The sequence below is a fragment of the Salvelinus fontinalis genome, unplaced genomic scaffold (assembly GCF_029448725.1).
Source record: "Salvelinus fontinalis isolate EN_2023a unplaced genomic scaffold, ASM2944872v1 scaffold_0036, whole genome shotgun sequence".
NCBI lineage: Eukaryota > Metazoa > Chordata > Actinopteri > Salmoniformes > Salmonidae > Salvelinus > Salvelinus fontinalis.
In genome coordinates, this window is record NW_026600245.1 from 738,264 (window position 1) to 759,943 (window position 21,680).

General features: G+C 42.3%; 1 protein-coding gene across 2 annotated transcripts; it reads left to right on the plus strand.

The window, feature by feature from the left end:
• The first annotated feature begins 6,813 nt into the window (after positions 1 to 6,813).
• Positions 6,814 to 21,367, plus strand: LOC129842379 (gastrula zinc finger protein XlCGF17.1-like). Of its 2 annotated transcripts, none has more exons than XM_055910923.1 (2): positions 6,814 to 7,245; positions 17,969 to 21,367. In XM_055910923.1, exons 1-2 carry the CDS (start codon positions 7,056 to 7,058, stop codon positions 18,937 to 18,939), a joined length of 1,161 nt encoding a protein of 386 aa, XP_055766898.1. In that variant the 5' UTR covers positions 6,814 to 7,055; the 3' UTR covers positions 18,940 to 21,367. The 2 variants fall into 2 exon arrangements, 1 of the variants encoding a protein (XP_055766898.1); XR_008757575.1 differs by lacking the exon at positions 17,969 to 21,367 and adding an exon at positions 8,106 to 11,080 and having other exon boundaries at positions 7,160 to 7,245.
• The last annotated feature ends 313 nt before the right edge of the window (positions 21,368 to 21,680 follow it).

Sequence of the window (21,680 nt, forward strand, 5' to 3'; positions counted from 1 at the left end):
AAAATGGTGAGCAAAGATTTTAGTTTTTCACAACGTATTCTGAATGTGAATGGGGGAAAACTCAGGGAAGTAACCTCCATTTCCAGGTTGCTTGTGAGTGCATTTCACACTACTTTGGATTATAATTGTAAGGCTCGCTTGAATGTCCTGCTTAATATAATGTTTGCTACAGTATTAAGAACCACGTTAATGACAGTATCGATTTGGTTGGTGTCAATAAAGTAATGATTTTTTTAAATTATTTTTAATTAAATTTCGTTTTTCACCTTTATTTAACCAGGTAGGCCAGTTGAGAACAAGTTCTCATTTACAACTGTGACCTGGCCAAGATAAAGCAAAGCAGTGTGACAAAAACAACACAAGGTTACACGTGGGATAAACAAACGTACAGTCAATAACACATTAGAAAAATCGATTCTCTACACATTATGAGCTAAGTATCTCTGTGTGTAAACAGACTAACGAGACCCTACAGTAAATCAAGCAGACAATAACATTATAAACACCAATTTGTTAGGGATGTTGGATCCAACGTGGAGCACGGCATAACTGTCTTTACCAGAGTAATGAATGAAGAAGCACTTTGGTTGTTGTTGCATGTCGTGATGTTTGTTATTTGACTGTCAAAATTGTCCGACAGCAAGTTCCAGAATTTACGTTGAAGTTTATCATAAGCTGACTATAACTACTGTTCCCTGAAGGAGGGAAACTAGGTTTTCATAATGCTGACCCGAACGCAAACTAAATGAAACAGCCCCTTGCAGACCACCCAGACCTGACCCCGCAAGATACGCCAGTTTTGTCAATTTATTAAATTGTCTTTCATTTGAAACACTCCTGTCAATGTTGAGTAAGGACGCACACCTGATTGCGCATTTAGAAGTAGGATTAGTCTACCTGCCTATAAATGTGCCCATTTGGGGATGTCTGATAGTATTTCTCATTGTCTTAACGCTGCACCACTAATGAGTTGTGGAGCTTCTCAAAGTAATTTTTTCTTCACCTCAAACACCAAGTAAACAAAGTCTTAATGAAATCAATTGCGAATGACAATAGTTCCTCAAAGTATTTTCGTAAAATATTTCCAGCTCTCGCTCTTTCACCATTCGGCACTTGAGTGGTTACATTTCTCCAACCCCCATCCCTCAGCTGTTTAAAACCAAGTCTCTGGGCAGCCATTTTGTTGCTGTTTAAAGGAACCACACAACCCAGCAATCTGCAGTTCAAACAATAACAAATCTGTCTTTCCACCACTGTTGTGGTAATGAAATGATTATGGGGTTGGAGAAATGTAACTAGAGACAGACAGACCTATGGATGCAAGGACTGACCATCCATGATGTCAACATTATAGTTTTAACCATGTTGAGGCTATACAGTGTTGATTTACATTGTTTCTAAACATTGGAGTAAAAAACAAGCTTATTCTGGGTTCTGATGGGGTACAACAGTTGAACTAAGCTCACGAGGCATGTGTTATATTCTTCAAAAATCAATGGCTATAAATAAATAATTTAAAAGTCACAATAAGGATGTAGCAATTGCAGATTTCCCCTTTAACACCAAACATCAGTTCAACAACCGCAGAGTTTGTGTCCCTGTTTGTAAGACAGTACTTACTAGTGTTAATCAGGGAACGGTTTCCCAAAACCATCTTATGGCTAAATTCATCGTTAGAACCATTTGATGCCTTAAGATGTGTTTGGGAAACCGAGCCCAGATATCCAGTTTCCCCCTCCTCCTTTTTCGATGTAACAGTCATCTCTCCCTCCTCTTCTTTCACTCCATAAACTGCATCCTCCTCCTCTTTCACTCTGAACTCGTCTTCCTCTTCTTTCACAGTAACGGCCTCATCCTCTACTTCTTGTTTTACTGTGATATCCTCCTCTTTCACTCTGAACGTGTCTTTCTCTTCTTTCACAGTAACGGCCTCACTCTCTACTTCTTGTTTTACTGTGAAAACCTCATCTCCTTTAGCAGGAGAGTAGCTTATTGACCGCATGGTCGGGGATGTTAGCTAGCTAGGCTAATGCTAACTTAACAAGCCCGCTTGCTGACTAATAACAACACCGTAAATGTGAAATTAATTCGGATAACTAACTAGGCGACAGAAGTGGGTTTAAAACACAGTGGCTAATATACACTAAAGCGGCTAAAAGAGCTATATTGGTTCGGCTATTTTGTCTAGCAAGCTACGGAGGTGGCTGACGAACTGTTGCTGCTGCTGAAAGACGCGTTCGGTCCACTAGATTATACGTCACACCAACAGCATAACCTTACCATAGCCTTAAAGTCGCAGACCGCCATCTGTTGACTGAAGTGGATGACGCAGTTGAGTAAAATTTATATTTTATCTTCAGACAACAAGTTAAAGTGTAGGGAGAATTAGTTTTTACTCACCAGTGTAACAATACAGTGTGGTTAAAGACTTAGTAAGCTAGTTGGAGTCACGATATGGTTACCTATAAGTACAAACAGTTATGTTTTTGCGTTATTACATATTTATTAACTTATTTCGGGAAATCTTCTAAACTACCCACAATGCACTATTTCCCAAGGTCATATGGATGATCTACTCTGTGGTACTGAGTTTGTATACCAGTGTAACGGTGTAATGAAGCTACATGTTTTAAATATATTTAATCTTTATTTAACTAGGCAAGTCAGTTATTAAGAACAAATTCTTATTTGCATTGACGGCCTACCCTGGCCAAACCCCAACCCAGACGATGCTGGGCCAATTGTGCGCTGCCCTATGGGACTCCCAATCACGGCCTGTTATGATACAGCCTGGATTTGAACCAGGGTCTGTAGTGACGCCTCTAGCACTGAGATGCCATACCTTAGACCGCTGCGCTGCTCGTGTGTTTACATTACACTCGGTGTAATACACTCAGTGATTAAGGTATTTGATTCTGGGTAATCCACAGCAGATATTTGGAGAATTTGAAAATTGAGTGGTCCTGGGATAGAAATGTATAAAGTTGACATTACATCATAAAATCCACGTTTTAAATCATACATTAGCAATTTATGTTTTAGGAACTACTGTTGTTGGTTTGGTGTCAAATAAGCCTCTCTTTATATGTTATTTGCCAAATCTCAGTTTTCCATGTGGGTTTTATGCTAAAGATCCCTCTTTCAAGTTGGTATCTAACTTGAAAATGCATCTTCTTTAGGAGTGATATTTTTACCCTGTCGACTACTGATCATTCATCCACACTGTGTGTCTCATCAATGCAGGTAATTTATGACAAATGTATAAAGTATATGTTTTATAAACTCATGAACACCAGCCAGTTTATTAGCCAGTTTTGTTAGTTTAGGTGTATTATACTTCCTCGCCATCAGAGGGGGACATTGAGTAAATCTTCAGGTTAATTTGATATAGTTTGATAGTAAAATGGATGACAGTTTATTCTGATGGAGTAAATATGAGACACATGGAAACAATGTATTTATTTATTATAGTAAATTATGAATTAGTAGGAATTGTTAAATCCACTATATGATCACAATAACTTTGATAGACATTTCAAAAGATTTTTTGTTAGTATATTATAGGGCAGATTAATGTAGAATTGCTGTGGGAGTGCTATTTATATCCCGTCACTACTGATCTTTCATCCATACTGTGTGTGTCCCATCATTGCAGCTTTGGAAATAAATGAACTACCCATCCATTGCTCTTTCCTGTGTTGACTCACTGACTTGAGAGACCAGGAAGGTCACACCAGCTCGATAGGTTGATATCTAGCTAAAGCTTCACCTCATGCTTTTCATTAACTGTGTGGTTGTGTTGTCTAGTGGGAACCTGTCAGCACGGTGGGCTCTGGTGCCTTCTTGCCGTGGGCTCAAATCAAAAGAGGAAATCAACCTGCTCCTTTATGTTGTGTCAACTTTTCGATATGTTACTTTTGATACCGGAGCTACGAGCCTTGAAAGCAGTAAACTTCAAAGCAGTGTGCTGATGCCTGTATCACTTTATCAGCAGCACGTGAAGCTTCATTTCGTCGAACAACCACCTGATTAGTTTGGTATTGGGCTGGTTTGACACTGCAGGCGACTGATTGATCTACAAATCACTACTACATCAATAACCAGACCCACTAGAACACAGTTCCATCTCCATTAACTACATCACACCTGCCCAGACCCACTAGAACACAGTCCCATCTCCATTAACTACATCACACCTGCCCAGACCCACTAGAACACACCTCCATCTCCATTAACTACATCACACCTGCCCAGACCCACTAGAACATACCTCCATCTCCATTAACTACATCACACCTGACCCACTAGAACACACCTCAATCTCCATTAACTACATCACACCTGTCCAGACCCACTGGAACACAGCCAGAGCATTCATCAGCACCATTTTATTTCTCTCCGTCACTTTCAACTTTTAGATAATAAAGCATTTGACCTTTCTATTGAATTAACAACAGAGGATTGGTTGATTTCCAGGTTTAATTAAGTATTATATTTAAGATGATTTATGAGAAAAGTATCGTCCAACTCTGGGGTATCTCACTGCACCCTCAAAAGCCATGTTTTGAAATATACAGACAGACGGATTAAAAGTAATTTTACATTGTATAACTGTACTTCTGACAGCCAACTTTCTAACTCCGCCCATAACTTTATGACATCATAACATTCCCAGAAGGATTATTGAGTCATTGTTAGTTTTACACTGAAGACATGACTCTGCCGTTGTGCTGTAGAATTTGTGGATTTTGTCTCTTGTATAATAAGGGTCTATCATTTGTCCCAACATCACAGGCCACAGACTTTGATGCAGTTAAAGACTTCCAAAAGTGTTTCCGCAGTTTAAGATCAACTGAGTTTTATTAATGGTGTTTCTCCCTGTGCACCTGCCAATGTGAATCCTTTGAACGAGACAAGTTACCAGACAGGACATATTGCTAATGTTCTTCCCATTAATAACCTGAATGACAATTAACTTGTGGGCGGTGGTGGTGATGACGTCCTATTGGATGACGTCGTCCATCGGGATTCCCAGAAAAAGAAGACGCTCTGGATTGATCACTGGAGTCAGATGTGAAGGAGGAGGTTGATCATCAGGAGTCAGATGTGAAGGAGGAGGTTGATCATCAGGAGTCAGATGTGAAGGAGGAGGTTGATCATCAGGAGTCAGATGTGAAGGAGGAGGTTGATCATCAGGAGTCAGATGTGAAGGAGGAGGTTGATCATCAGGAGACAGATGTGAAGGAGGAGGTTGATCATCAGGAGTCAGATGTGAAAGAGGAGGTTGATCATCAGGAGTCAGATGTGAAGGAGGAGGTTGATCATCAGGAGTCAGATGTGAAGGAGGAGGTTGATCATCAGGAGTCAGATGTGAAGGAGGAGGTTGATCATCAGGAGTCAGATGTGAAGGAGGAGGTTGATCATCAGTGAACCTCTAGGATTGTGGCTGGGCTGGCGTTTCCACTTCCAGCTTGGTCATATATTTTGATACATTGAATGTTGATATTGTGAATCTATGTTATATATTTGTACCTCCTGTTTCATGAAGTGATGTCACTAAGTACTGCCCTATATATACAATGCATTCGGAAAGCATTCAGACCCCTTCACTTTTTCCACATTTTGTTACGTTACAGCCTTATTCTAAAATTGATTAAATCATTTCCCCCCTCACTTTTTCCATAATTTTTTCCCTCATCAATCTACACAATACCCCATAATGACATCACAATAAAAACAAGTAAATAAATGAAAAAACTAGATTTTCTTTAAAAAACAAGGACATGACTAAGTGACCCCAAACTTTGAATGGTAGTGTATATCTACATGATGTATTGGTACACCATCTAGGAGCAGTATAGACCTAGTCTGTTCATTATATACATCTACATGATGTATTGTTACACCATGTAGGAGCAGTATAGACCTAGTCTGTTCATTATATACATCTACATGATGTATTGTTACACCATCTAGGAGCAGTATAGACCTAGTCTGTTCATTATATACATCTACATGATGTATTGTTACACCATGTAGGAGCAGTATAGACCTAGTCTGTTCATTATATACATCTACATGATGTATTGTTACACCATGTAGGAGCAGTATAGACCTAGTCTGTTCATTATATACATCTACATGATGTATTGTTACACCATGTAGGAGCAGTATAGACCTAGTCTGTTCATTATATACATGATGTATTGTTACACCATGTAGGAGCAGTATAGACATAGTCTGTTCATTATCTACATGATGTATTGTTACACCATGTAGGAGCAGTATAGACCTAGTATGTTCATTATATACATCTACATGATGTATTGTTACACCATGTAGGAGCAGTATGGACCTAGTCTGTTCATTATATACATCTACATGATGTATTGTTACACCACGTAGGAGCAGTATAGACCTAGTGTGTTCATTATATACATGATGTATTGTTACACCATGTAGGAGCAGTATAGACCTAGTCTGTTCATTATATACATCTACATGATGTATTGTTACACCATGTAGGAGCAGTATGGACCTACAGTAGCTAGCTACTTATTTAGATTTAGTTTGACTTAATGAAACTGCCTTAAATGTGCTGTAGTAAACATTTTTATTCGCACTAATCGATCAACACATTCCTGTCTTTATGTCTCAATATAATGGTATTATTCAATTAATTCCATTTACAATAATCTTTGTCTGAAAATAAAATATGATCCTCAACTGCGTTTCCCCTCCAGTCAGCAGACGGCGATGTGCGTCTTTCAGGCGACGCTGCCAGCGTGACGTATAATCTAGTGGACGGTTCTTCATAAACAGCTCGTCAACCACCCCGGTAGCTTGCTAGCCAACATAGCCGAAAGATTCAAGCTATTTATACGCTTTCGGTGTATATTACCTACTGTGTTTTAGCCACACTTCTGTCGTATCTACTTGTTAACCTATTTAATTGAATATTACGTTATTTTGTATTAGTCAGCTATAGTAGCTGGCTGGTTAAATTAGCACTAGCCTAGTCGCTAATGATAGCTAGCTAGCTAACATCCCCGAACATGAGGTCAGTAAGCTTCTCCCCTCCTGTTAAAGAAGAGGAAGTCTGTTGGACGGAGAAAGAGGGTCTGGGGCTGAACATTGTTGTGAAAGAGGAGGAAGAGGAGGCTGTTTTTGGTATGAAAGAGGAGGAGGGGGAGATTACTGTCACATTGGAGGAAGAAGAGGAGGTTGGAGATCTGTTTAACCCCAGTAAGTACCGTCTCTGCAGTTGTTGAACCAATATGCAGTAAAGGGGTTCTACACTGTAATGTTGTTCTGTAGGAATGGCTGAAGCTTCACTGTAACGTGTAGAACATCAAGAGTGGACCATCAACAAGACATTAACAATTGATCAAATGCATCCAATGACAATGCCTGAAATACTGTAGTCCTCAATATCTCCTATTAGATTAGCCCAATATGTAGTCTTAAAGGGGCAATCAGCAGTTGTTACATCCATTTTGGGACTTATACATTAATGACATGTACCCATTGTTTCTTGTAGAAATCACTTATAAATGCCTCATGAGCTTAGTTCAACTGTCGTACCCCATCAGAACCCAAAATATAAGCTTATATTATCTCCAATGTTTGTCAGTAAAGATAAACAAACACTGTATATCCTCTAAACATGGTTAAAACTATAATGTTGATATCATGGATGGTTGCATTTCTCCAGCCCCATCCCTCAGCTTTTTACCGAAACGGGTAGGGAGTACGCTTTGTTATTGTTTCTACTGCTGATTGCTGCCCCCGTTACTCAAGGTCCAAGGACTGTATGTTATTTTCAGAGGTAGACTGGCTCTGGCAGATCAAATATTCCATCTAAATGTGAATTGATTCTCAATTGCGATACGTTTCTAGAAACATAAATCGCTGTACTTTCAAATCACATCAACATAAGTTCACACAATACTTAAATATCACATCAAAATAGTTTCACATTATACTTAAATATCACATCAAAATAATTTCAAATAATACTTTCATATCACATCAAAATAGGTAACCATTCGCGATGCCCCAAAAGGTAAACCAAATTCGTTTCTCGTCATTTCTCCTTCTTTCAGGCTTCTTTTTCTTTGGACTATATGGTGGTTGGAAACCAACTTTAAGGTGCATTACCACCATCAACTGGACTGGAGTGTGGACCTCAGTTCATCTTTCAATCACCCACGTGGGTATATACCAAGACAGTCATGAAGAGGGCACAACAAAACCTTTTCCCCCTCAGGAGACTGAAAAGATTTGGCATGGGTCCCCAGATCCTCAAAAGGTAATACAGCTGCACCATCGAGAGCATCCTGACCGGTTGCATCACCACCTGGTATGGCAACTGCTCGGCGCTACAGAGGGTAGTGCGAACGGCCCAGTACATCACTGTGGCCAAGCTTCCTGCCATCCAGGAACTATATAATAGGCGGTGTCAGAGGAAAGCCCACAACATTGTCAGAGACTCCAGTCACTCAAGTTATAAACTGTTTTCTCTGCTACTGCACGGCAAGTGGTACCGCAGGGCCAAGTCTAGGACCAAAAGCCTCCTCAACAGCTTCTACCCCCAAGACATAAGACTGCTGAACAATTCATGAAATCGCCACCAGACAATTTACATTGACCCCCCACACCCTCTCCATTTTGTGCACTGCTGCTACTCGCTGGTTGTTTGTTACCTATGCATAGTCACTACGCCCCCACCATGTACAGATTACCTCAACTAGCCTGTACCCCCGCACACTGACTCTGTACCGGTGCCCCCTTGTATATAGCCTCCACACTGACTCGGTACCGGTGCCCCCTGTATATAGCCTCCACACTGACTCGGTACCGGTGCCCCCTATATATAGCCTCCACACTGACTTGGTACTGGTGCCCCCTGTATATAGCCTCCACACTGACTCAGTACCGGTGCCCCCTGTATATAGCCTCCACACTGACTCGGTACCGATGCCCCCTGTATATAGCCTCCACATTGACTCAGTACCGGTGCCCCCTGTATAAAGCCTCCACATTGACTCGGTACCGGTGCCCCCTGTATATAGCCTCCACACTGACTCAGTACCGGTGCCCCCTGTATAAAGCCTCCACATTGACTCGGTACCAGTGCCCCCTGTATATAGCCTCCACACTGACTCGGTACCGGTGCCCCCTGTATATAGCCTCCACACTGACTCAGTACCGGTGCCCCCTGTATAAAGCCTCGTTATTCTCATTGTGTTACTTTTTATTATTACTTTTTATTTTAGTCTACTTGGTAAACGTTTTCTTCTTCTTGAACTGCACTGTTGGTTAAGGGCTTGTAAGTAAAGCATTTCACAGTAAAGTCTAAGTTCGTGTCTTGACGGATTTGTAAAAAACGGTTTGTCATAAAACACTATATATATATATTTAAATGTTGCTGACACCCCTCCCCAGAGGTGTCTCATTATTGTGATTCATTGTTGATTCCTACCTGTAGCTCACTATGAGGTGTCTAGTGATACAGGTTAAGGGCCCTGTTGGAGATTGGTGGTTGGTAGCGGAGTCGAGGGAACAAGCAGGGTTGGACATGGCCATGTTATTATCCCACACACAGTCTCTGTGGTTCATATGAACCCCATTCCTGGCTTATTACTCCATGCTTATTATAGAAAAAGTATTTAGGGGAAAACTATTTAGTAAACTGAAATAAAATAACAAACCTGATTGAAAAATGTAAACTATTCCAGAACTCTCTTTGACTCGAACTAAAATAGCCTAAAATAATATTATATTAAATAATAATATTATTTTCAGTTTGAATAATTTACATCTTGATTTTGGGCAAAAATAGAATTGGGTTTTAAATATTTTTGTGGTTTTAAAGCTTCTGAACCTGGTGGCTGGTAAATGCTGCCATGGGAGGGCAATGTTTCAAATAGATCTAGCTTGTGTATCACTATCACCTGCTATCACCAGAAATACTTTAAGAAATTAGGATATCAGAAACTCCTTTCGATTTGTATTAACATCTTAAAGAAAATAACATTGGCATGAATTACCCTCCGTGAACAAGAAGCACAACATTACAAATATTTTCAGAGATGTGAGGTAATTAACTTGTTCTCTGTAATATCGTATAGCTTTGCAATCGTGACATTAAGTACTTTCAAGGAAAATAGGCATGTTTCTCGACTCATACCCTGACTTTAAAAAGGGATTTTGTGAGAATTAGCTAAGGAACTGCGTGTCACAGCATGACAATGTGAACCCGATTGGTCGACCGTCTCTTGGACGGGCGTTATATACGCGTTGACATTTTCTGGAATAGTTAGTTTTTATTTGAAAACGTTTTTGTTTACTTGCCTGCCTATTGGATTTGGAATGCACTGTACTGTTCATCTCTGAAACTCACTGAGATAATTCCTTTGATCCAGCACTAGCAATACAGGGATATAACATCTACAGAAAAGACAGGAATGCTTATGGGGGAGGTGGTGCTGTATACAGGGCATTCGGGAAAGTATTCAGACCCCTTGACTTTTTTCCATGTTTTGTTACGTTAAAGCCTTTTTCTAAAATTGATTTAAATCTTTTTCCCCCCTTTCATTTAGCAAATTTATTTGGCAGACATGCATTTAGGGAGTTTCTCCCATCCTTCTCTGCAGATCCTCTCTAGCTCTGTCAGGTTGGATGGGGAACATCACTGCACAGCTATTTTCAGGTCTCTCCAGAGATGTCAGATCGGGCTCAAGTCCGGGCTCTGGCTATGTCACTCAAGAACATTTAGAGACTTCTACAGAAGCCACTCCTGCGTTGTCTTGGCTGTGTGCTTAAGGTCGTTGTCCTATTGGATGGCGAACCTTTGCCCCAGTCTGAGGTCCTGAGCGCTCTGGAGCAGGTCTTTCATCAAGGATCTCTCTGCACTTTGCTCCGTTAATATTTCCCTCCATCCTAACTAGTCTCCCAGTCCCTGCTGCTGAAAAACATCCCACAGCATGATGCTGCCACCACTATGCTTCACCGTAGGGATGGTGCCAGGTTTCCTCCAGACGTGACTCTTGGCATTCAGGCCAAAGAGTTCCATCTTGGTTTCATCAGACCAGAGAATCTTGTTTCTCATGGTCAGAGTCGTTAAGGTGCCTTTTGTCAAACTCCAAGTGGTCTGTCATGTGCCTTTTACTGAGGATTGGTTTCCATCTGGCCACTATCCCAGAAATGTCTGATTGGTGGAGTGCTGCAGAGATGGTTGTCCTTCTGGAAGGTTCTCACATCTCCACAGAGGAACTTTGCAGCTCTGTCAGTGACCATCAGGTTTTTGGTCACCTCCCTGACCAAGGCCCTTCTCCCCCAATCACTCAGTTTGGCCGGGTGACCAGCTCTAGGAAGAGTATTCCATTTATGAATGATGGAGGCCACTGTGTTCTTGGGAACCTTTCCCCAGATCTATGCCTCGACACACTCCTGTCTTGGAGCTCTACGGACAATTCCTTCAACCTCATTGTTTTTTTTTCTCTGACATGCTCTGTCAACTCTGGGACCTTATATAGACAGGTGTGTGCCTTCCAAATCATATCCAATCAATTGGATTTACCACAGGTGGACTCTGAACAAGTTGTAGATACATCAAGGATGATTAATGGAAACAAGATGCACCTGAAAGCAATTTCGAGTCTCATAGCAAAGGGTCTGAATACTTATGTAAATAAGGTATTTCTGTTTATTATCTGTTGTCATTATGGGCTATTGATGACACCCCTCTGAAACAAGATAACCATCAGGAAAAAAGTAAGTATTTTAGTTTTTTTTAACCTGTTTTCACATTTGTCTTAATTATTGACGATTCTATTTTGTGTAGATGAATGAGGATTCTATTGTTTGTAGATTAATGGTTGGTTTATCAAATGCCTCACCTGGTTCACCAACTACTTCTCTGATAGAGTTCAGTGTGTCAAATCGGAGGGCCTGTTGTCCGGACCTTTGGCAGTCTCTATGGGGGTGCCACGGGGTTAAATTCTCGGGCTATTCTGTATACATCTGGCCCTTCTTTGGACACTGTGTTAACAAACCTCCAAACGAGCTTCAATGCCATACAACACTCCTTCTGTGGCCTCCAACTGCTCTTAAACGCAAGCAAAACTAAATGCATGCACTTTAACCGATCGCTGCCCGCACCTGCACGCCCGAATAGCATCACTACTCTGGACGGTTGTGACTTAGAATGGCTGGCCCTTCGCTACATATTCGTCTCCAAACCCACTGGCTCCAGGTCATCTATAAGTCTTTGCTAGGGAAAGCTCCCCCTTAACTCAGGTAACTGGTCACCATAGCAACACCCACCCATAGCACGCGCTCCAGGAGGTATATCTCACTGGTCATCCCCAAAGCCAACACCTCTTTGGCCGCCTTTCCTTCCAGTTCTCTGTTGCCAATGACTGGAACGAATTGCAAAAATCACTGAAGCTGGAGACTCTCCCTTACTAACTTTAAGCATCAGCTATCTGAGCAGCTTACCGATCGCTGCAGCTGTACACAGCCCATCTGTAAATAGCCCATCCAACTGCCTACCTCATCCCCATGTTTTTATTTACTTTTTTTGCTCTTTTGCACCCCAGAATTTCTACTTGCACATCTATCACTCCAGTGTTAATTTGTTAAATTGTAATTACTTCGCTACTATGGCCTATTTATTGCCTTACCTCCGTACTCCATTTGCACACACTGTATAAAGATTTTTCTTTTGTGTTATTGACTGTACGTTTGTTTATCCCACGTGTAACTCTGTGTTGTTTTTGTCGCACTGCTTTGCTTTATCTCGGCCAGGTCGCAGTTGTAAATGAGAACTTGTTCTCAACTAGCCTACCTGGTTAAATAAAGGTGAAATAAAATATTAATAATAAATATCGTAACTTTATTGACAACGCCCAAATGGATACTGTCATTAACTCGGTTCTTCAATAATTACACAATGGATCCAACATCCCTAATAAATTGATGTTTATAATGTTATTGTCTGTTTGATTTACAGTCGGGTCTCGTTAGTCTGTTTGGACACAGAAATACTTAGCTCATAATGTGTAGAGAACTGTTCCTTGATGGATAGGCTATTGTACAACACACAGAGCTATTTTCCTATATTTGTTCCTATTTTAAGTTATGGGTCCTACAATAGGTCTATGTTGTTGTTAGGTGAAGTTATGGGTCCTACAGTAGGTCTATGTTATTGTTAGGTGAAGTTATGGGTCCTACACTAGGTCTATGTTATTGTTAGGTGAAGTTATGGGTCCTACAGTAGGTCTATGTTGTTGTTAGGTGAAGTTATGGGTCCTACAGTAGGTCTATGTTGTTGTTATGGGTCCTAGAGTACACTATCTATGTCATGCATTTACATTTACATTTAAGTCATTTAGCAGACGCTCTTATCCAGAGCAACTTACAAATTGGTGCATTCACCTTATGACATCCAGTGGAACAGCCACTTTACAATAGTGCATCTAAATCTTTTAAGGGGGGGGGGGGGGGGGGTCAGAAGGATTTCTTTATCCTATCCTAGGTATTCCTTAAAGAGGTGGGGTTTCAGGTGTCTCCGGAAGGTGGTGATTGACTCCGCTGTCCTGGCGTTGTGAGGGAGTTTGTTCCACCATTGGGGTGCCAGAGCAGCGAACAGTTTTGACTGGGCTGAGCGGGAACTGTACTCCCTCAGTGGTAGGGAGGCGAGCAGGCCAGAGGTGGATGAACGCAGTGCCCTTGTTTGGGTGTAGGGCCTGATCAGAGCCTGAAGGTACTGAGGTGCCGTTCCCCTCACAGCTCCGTAGGCAAGCACCATGGTCTTGTAGCGGATGCGAGCTTTAACTGGAAGGCAGTGGAGAGAGCGGAGGAGCGGGGTGACGTGAGAGAACTTGGGAAGGTTGAATACCAGACGTGCTGCGGCGTTCTGGATGAGTTGTAGGGGTTTAATGGCACAGGCAGGGAGCCCAGCCAACAGCGAGTTGCAGTAATCCAGACGGGAGATGACAAGTGCCTGGATTAGGACCTGCGCCGCTTCCTGTGTGAGGCAGGGTCGTACTCTGCGGATGTTGTAGAGCATGAACCTACAGGAACGGGCCACCGCCTTGATGTTAGTTGAGAACGACAGGGTGTTGTCCAGGATCACGCCAAGGTTCTTGGCGCTCTGGGAGGAGGACACAATGGAGTTGTCAACCGTGATGGCGAGATCATGGAACGGGCAGTCCTTGCCCGGGAGGAAGAGCAGCTCCGTCTTGCCGAGGTTCAGCTTGAGGTGGTGATCCGTCATCCACACTGATATGTCTGCCAGACATGCAGAGATGCGATTCGCCACCTGGTCATCAGAAGGGGGAAAGGAGAAGATTAATTGTGTGTCGTCTGCATAGCAATGATAGGAGAGACCATGTGAGGTTATGACAGAGCCAAGTGACTTGGTGTATAGCGAGAATAGGAGAGGGCCTAGAACAGAGCCCTGGGGGACACCAGTGGTGAGAGCACGTGGTGAGGAGACAGATTCTCGCCACGCCACCTGGTAGGAGCGACCTGTCAGGTAGGACGCAATCCAAGCGTGGGCCGCGCCGGAGATGCCCAACTTGGAGAGGGTGGAGAGGAGGATCTGATGGTTCACAGTATCGAAGGCAGCCGATAGGTCTAGAAGGATGAGAGCAGAGGAGAGAGAGTTAGCTTTAGCAGTGCGGAGCGCCTCCGTGATACAGAGAAGAGCAGTCTCAGTTGAATGACTAGTCTTGAAACCTGACTGATTTGGATCAAGAAGGTCATTCTGAGAGAGATAGCAGGAGAGCTGGCCAAGGACGTCACGTTCAAGAGTTTGAGAGAAAAGAAAGAAGGGATACTGGTCTGTAGTTGTTGACATCGGAGGGATCGAGTGTAGGTTTTTTCAGAAGGGGTGCAACTCTCGCTCTCTTGAAGACGGAAGGGACGTAGCCAGCGGTCAAGGATGAGTTGATGAGCGAGGTGAGGTATGGGAGAAGGTCTCCGGAAATGGTCTGGAGAAGAGAGGAGGGGATAGGGTCAAGCGGGCAGGTTGTTGGGCGGCCGGCCGTCACAAGACGCGGGATTTCATCTGGAGAGAGAGGGGAGAAAGAGGTCAGAGCACAGGGTAGGGCAGTGTGAGCAGAACCAGCGGTGTCGTTTGACTTAGCAAACGAGGATCGGATGTCGTCGACCTTCTTTTCAAAATGGTTGACGAAGTCATCTGCAGAGAGGGAGGAGGGGGGGAGGGGGAGGAGGATTCAGGAGGGAGGAGAAGGTGGCAAAGAGTTTCCTAGGGTTAGAGGCAGATGCTTGGAATATAGAGTGGTAGAAAGTGGCTTTAGCAGCAGAGACAGAAGAGGAAAATGTAGAGAGGAGGGAGTGAAAGGATGCCAGGTCCGCAGGGAGGCGAGTTTTCCTCCATTTCCGCTCGGCTGCCCGGAGCCCTATTCTGTGAGCTCGCAATGAGTCGTCGAGCCACGGAGCGGGAGGGGAGGACCGAGCCGGCCTGGAGGATAGGGGACATAGAGAGTCAAAGGATGCAGAAAGGGAGGAGAGGAGGGTTGAGGAGGCAGAATCAGGAGATAGGTTGGAGAAGGTTTGAGCAGAGGGAAGAGATGATAGGATGGAAGAGGAGAGAGTAGCGGGGGAGAGAGAGAGCGAAGGTTGGGACGGCGCGATACCATCCGAGTAGGGGCAGTGTGGGAAGTGTTGGATGAGAGCGAGAGGGAAAAGGATACAAGGTAGTGGTCGGAGACTTGGAGGGGAGTTGCAATGAGGTTAGTGGAAGAACAGCATCTAGTGAAGATGAGGTCAAGCGTATTGCCTGCCTTGTGAGTAGGGGGGGAAGGTGAGAGGGTGAGGTCAAAAGAGGAGAGGAGTGGAAAGAAGGAGGCAGAGAGGAATGAGTCAAAGGTAGACGTGGGGAGGTTAAAGTCACCCAGAACTGTGAGAGGTGAGCCGTCCTCAGGAAAGGAGCTTATCAAGGCATCAAGCTCATTGATGAACTCTCCGAGGGAACCTGGAGGGCGATAAATGATAAGGATGTTAAGCTTGAAAGGGCTGGTAACTGTGACAGCATGGAATTCAAAGGAGGCGATAGACAGATGGGTAAGGGGAGAAAGAGAGAATGACCACTTGGGAGAGATGAGGATCCCGGTTTCACCACCCCGCTGACCAGAAGCTCTCGGGGTGTGCGAGAACACGTGGGCAGACGAAGAGAGAGCAGTAGGAGTAGCAGTGTTATCTGTGGTGATCCATGTTTCCGTCAGTGCCAAGAAGTCGAGGGACTGGAGGGAAGCATAGGCTGAGATGAACTCTGCCTTGTTGGCCGCAGATCGGCAGTTCCAGAGGCTACCGGAGACCTGGAACTCCACGTGGGTCGTGCGCGCTGGGACCACCAGGTTAGAGTGGCCGCGGCCACGCGGTGTGAAGCGTTTGTATGGTCTGTGCAGAGAGAAGAGAACAGGGATAGACAGACACTTAGTTGACAGGCTACAGAAGAGGCTACGCTAATGCAAAGGAGATTGGAATGACAAGTGGACTACACGTCTCAAATGTTCAGAAAGTTAAGCTTACGTTGCAAAAATCTTATTGACTAAAATGATTAAAATGATACAGTACTGCTGAAGTAGGCTGGCTAGCAGTGGCTGCGTTGTTGGCTTTGTTTGAAAGTGTAGATGGCTAGGTAACCACGATAGCTGGCTAGGTAACCTCGGTAACTGTCCAGATAATTAGTCTAAAACTACACAATTGTCTTTGCTGTCCTTGTATCTAAGACAACTATGTAGCTAGCTAACACTAGCCAGCTAACACTACACTAATCAAATCGTTCCGTTGTAATGTAATAGTTTCTACAGTGCTGCTATTCGGTAGAAGTTGGCTAGCTAGCAGTGTTAGCGGTGTTGACTAGCAGTATTGACTAGGTAGGAGAACGGCAGGGCGGCGTACGAAAATAGCTGGCTAGCTAACCGAAAATTACTCTAGGCTCCACAGTTATCTTAGATACAAGGACAGCAAAGACAACTATGTAGTTGTCATGCAACAACAACCAAAGTGCTTCTTCGTTCATTACAGGTTTATTTGTTGTTAGGTTAAGTTATGGGCCAATTTGGCAAACAGTGTACAAACCCTCATTGTCAGGCTGATGGAAAAGCTAGACAAAGAGCATTTTACTGGTTGAAGTGTTTTTTAAATACAAACCGGTTGATCTGCGATGATGACACAAACATTATATTAAGCAGGACATTCAAACGAGCCTAACAATTATAATCCAAAGTAGTGTGAAATGTACTCATAAGCTTCCTGGACATGGCGGTTACTCCCCTGAGTTTTCCCCTATTCACATTCAGAATACATTGTGAAAAACTCAAATCTTTGCTCACCATTTTTGCTCCAGGCAGATATACTACATCCATAACCAGTGGTTTCCTCATTACCAGATATACTACATCCATAACTAGTGGTTTCCTCATTACCAGATATACTACATCCATAACTAGTGGTTTCCTCATTACCAGATATACTACATCCATAACCATGGTTTCCTCATTACCAGATATACTACATCCATAACTAGTGGTTTCCTCATTACCAGATATACTACATCCATAACTAGTGGTTTCCTCATTAGCAGGGAGGAGTTTCTACAATCAAATTGCATGTGCTATGCCCTCGTGCTGCAATTTTATTAAACACAGAAAGGGGCCTATATTGGAGACCAAAAGTCATCTGGCACACTGCTTAGAGTTTCAACAACATGAATAACTTATTTATAGTCTACAATCATTGATGTTACTACTAATGTGAAAGCAAGACAAAATATGACTGTTCTTGCTCATTTTAAGACAATTTTCAAATAATTTTAACAATCATTACAGAATGTTGTATAACATCATGGCTACGCTGTTGGTGATGCACCTTTTACAGTGGATTTCCACTGTTGTGGGCCTTTAATCATCTGACTTTGTTGTTCACACAGGAGAGAGACGGGACTATCGTGGATCCTCTGGGGAGCCTCAACAACATCATGATGCTGACGAGGCAGAGAAGAATCTCTCCATATCAAAACACCTCAAGAAACACCTGCAGAGATCCACAGGGAAGAGAACTCACTGCTGCTCTGACTGTGGGAAGAGATTCACCTCCTCATCAGACATTAAAATTCATCAGAGAATCCACACAGGAGAGAAAACTTATAGCTGTGGTCAATGTGGGAAAAGATTTGCTTCATCTGGCTCTCTGACTGTACACCAGAGAATACACACAGGAGAGAAATCTTATAGCTGTGATCAATGTGAGAAGAGTTTTACTACATCAAGCAATCTGATTCAACACCAGAGAACACGCACAGGAGAGAAATCTTATAGCTGTGATCAATGTGGGAAGAGTTTTACTACATCTGGCCATCTGACTCTACACCAGAGAACACACACAGGAGAGAAACCTTATAGCTGTGGTCAATGTGGGAAGTGTTTTACTCAGTCAACCAGCCTGGTATCACACCAGAGAATACACACAGGAGAGAAACCTTATATCTGTGGTCAATGTGGGAAGAGTTTTACTACATCTGGCCATCTGACTCTACACCAGAGAACACACACAGGAGAGAAACCTTATAGCTGTGGTCAATGTGGGAAGTGTTTTACTCAGTCAACCAGCCTGGTATCACACCAGAGAACACACACAGGAGAGAAACCTTATAGCTGTGGTCAATGTGGGAAGAGTTTTTGTCACTCTAGCCAGCTGACATTACACCAGAGAACACACACAGGAGAGAAACCTTTTAGCTGTGATCAATGTGGGAATAGTTTTTGTCACTCTAGCCAGCTGACTTCACACCAGAGAACACACACAGGAGAGAAACTTCTCCGCTGTGATCAATGTGACAAGAGATACTCCGATAAAAGATCTCTGATTAAACATCAGAAAATACATGGAGTTGTTTCATGATATCAATGAATTAATGTCACAATGTAGAATGTTTTAACATTGTAGTATGAGTATTTTAATGATGTCACAATGTAGAATGTTTTAACATTGTAGTAGGAGTATTCTAATGATGTCACAATGTAGAATGTTTTAACATTGTAGTAGGAGTATTCTAATGATGTCACAATGTAGAAGCCTAAACGTTTGTCCCCTGTTCTATTGATTTCAACATGATATGGATATTAGCCTCAGGGGGAAAATCCAGGCTCTGAATTGGAAGAGTACTATTTATGAGATTTAACAAAAAGTGACTAACACAAAAAGAGCTGTGTTACACTTACCATGTTGGTGACCCACTTGAATCAAAATGCAACACTTCAAAATGTAGCGATCTATTTTCTACAAATTGTCCTCTAACCAGGGATGTTCACATTATTCCCAGGTTCCGTGTGGTTTTTGAGTTGTTAGTTTTAACAGGACGTGCAACCTCATCTCCCTCCTCTCCGCACTATTGATTTCAACATGATATCGATGAGTTATGACAAATAAGTGTTGTGTTCCTTTGTTTAGCGACCCCTAAATTTAAATGCATCACTCCAAAATGTGGCTGACTGTCTTCTGCAGGTTGTCCTCTAATCAGTGAGGCAAAAGATATCTCCCATTTCCATGTGTTTTTTTAGTTGTTAGTTTCAACAGCACCTACAACCTGATTTCCCCCCTAATCCATATCAGTGATTTATTGCTACTTGTCAAAACAACAGCGTTTTTGGTGCTTGTGCAGTTTATAAGGTGCTTGTTTTAAAAATACAAGTAATATGATTATTGTGGCAGATGTTTGTGTATATAGCACATTTTATATTTAGGTTTTCAATATATCAGAAACTGTTTCTGCACATTGGTTATTGATTTGGACACGTTAAAACTGTGTTTTGACATTGGGGGTATCCCACCTAACAACATGTCTTTGAAAAGAAGACTGACTTCCAATATTCTTTCAGTTGTGGTTGAAAGTGATAGTTGAAAATATGTATTTTCAGGTCTTTTTTTTTTAATTACTTGAAAACAACTTCATTTCAATGTACTTTCATGTAGCATAGTGGTTAGAGCGTTGGGCCAGTAATCGAAAGGTTCCTGGATCGAATCCCTGAGCTGACAAGGTAAAAATGTCGTTTTGCCCCCGAACAAGTCAGTTAACCCACTGTTCCCCGGTAGGCCGTCATTGTAAATAAGAATTTGTTCTTAGCTGACTTGCCTAGTTAAATAAAGGTGAATAAATAATATATATATATATATGGACGCAGAATAATAATCAATCGTCTATGATCAATTTTTTTTTACATTTCCTGCATCAGTTAAATAAAAAGTGGACGAGAGTTCTAGAAGCTAGTGAGTTTTAGGAAGACGAGAGTTCTAGAAGCTAGTGAGTTTTAGGAAGAGGAGAGTTCTAGAAGCTGGAGAGTTTTAGGAAGAGGAGAGTTCTAGAAGCTAGTGAGTTTTAGGAAGAAGAGAGTTCTAGAAGCTAGTGAGTTTTAGGAAGACGACAGTTCTAGAAGCTAGTGGAGTTTAGGATTCTTTAGAAAGAAAATTTTGAAAAAAAATGAATGTATTTTATTATTTAGTAATAAGTGTTTTTTTCTTGTTTTTAATTGTTGACAGCCAGTAGACACCATGTTTATATTGGTGAAGGTGAAGCATTGTAGTTGATTATAATGTGAAATGGAAGTTGTTTTCTGTTGGTGGTGAGTGAATTTGTCCATCAAAAATATAGGATATATTTGTTGTCTTAAGGGGAAAGGTGTTACAGGCTTTGGTTTTTCCATTTATGTTTTGAGGTTGGACTTTAGCACGTATAGCTCGTTAGCACGTAGGACGCACTGATTGGTGTCACCTCGTTAGTCAGTATGTGTTACACCTGTGCTGGCTTGTCCATCTCGTTAGTGGGAAGGTGTTTCACCTGAGCTGGTCCAGGTTATATTTAAGAGTGTCTGGCTCAGTGCTCCAGTTGTCTTGATAGATGTGGAGAGTCAACACCTTTAGTTGCGTCACCTTTTTGGTTTGCTTCCTGTCTTTAAGTTTGTTGTGGGTTTTTCTTTTGTTTCCCTCTTCTTGGTTAGATTTATTGGGTCTCATGGTGGGTGTCTTTTAGGTCCCAGTTGTTGTTACTAGTCAACTTTCAATCGACACCCCCATAGTGTCTTTGAGAACCCCTCCTAAAAAACAAGCTTATATTTTGGGTTGGATATTGCATCCAATTAGTGTTTTAATCAATGGCATTTCCTTAGAATGCTCATTGGTCTTTCAGTTGTTAATCTTCTGTTTTTTTTTATCCTGTTATTTTTGTGTACTAAGTATTTCTGTTTATTTTCATTGTTTTCTCCTGTGAAGCTATTGTGTTGCATCCATGTCTAAAATGTGTTGTATAAATAAAGCTTGATTTGATTTCAACAAATGAACCCAATGCTCAATCAACAGACCCTCCATCTTAGTATGAAAAACAGTATCAATCCCACTTTTCAAGCCTGCTACCAGGGGCTTGAGGTGGTCTCCCACAGCTCTGCTGGTGGAGTGGTAAACACCACCCCCGGCTCTACCAGGGGCTTGAGGTGGTCTCCCACAGCTCTGCTTATGTCATGTTCTGTGGCCTTGCCGTTCCATTTCATGACTGCCCCTGCAACACAGAAAGAAACACATTTAGTCATATTATATAAAACACTCAAACACAGTAATGGATATGGAGCATCTAGGGCCTCAGTTACACCTGG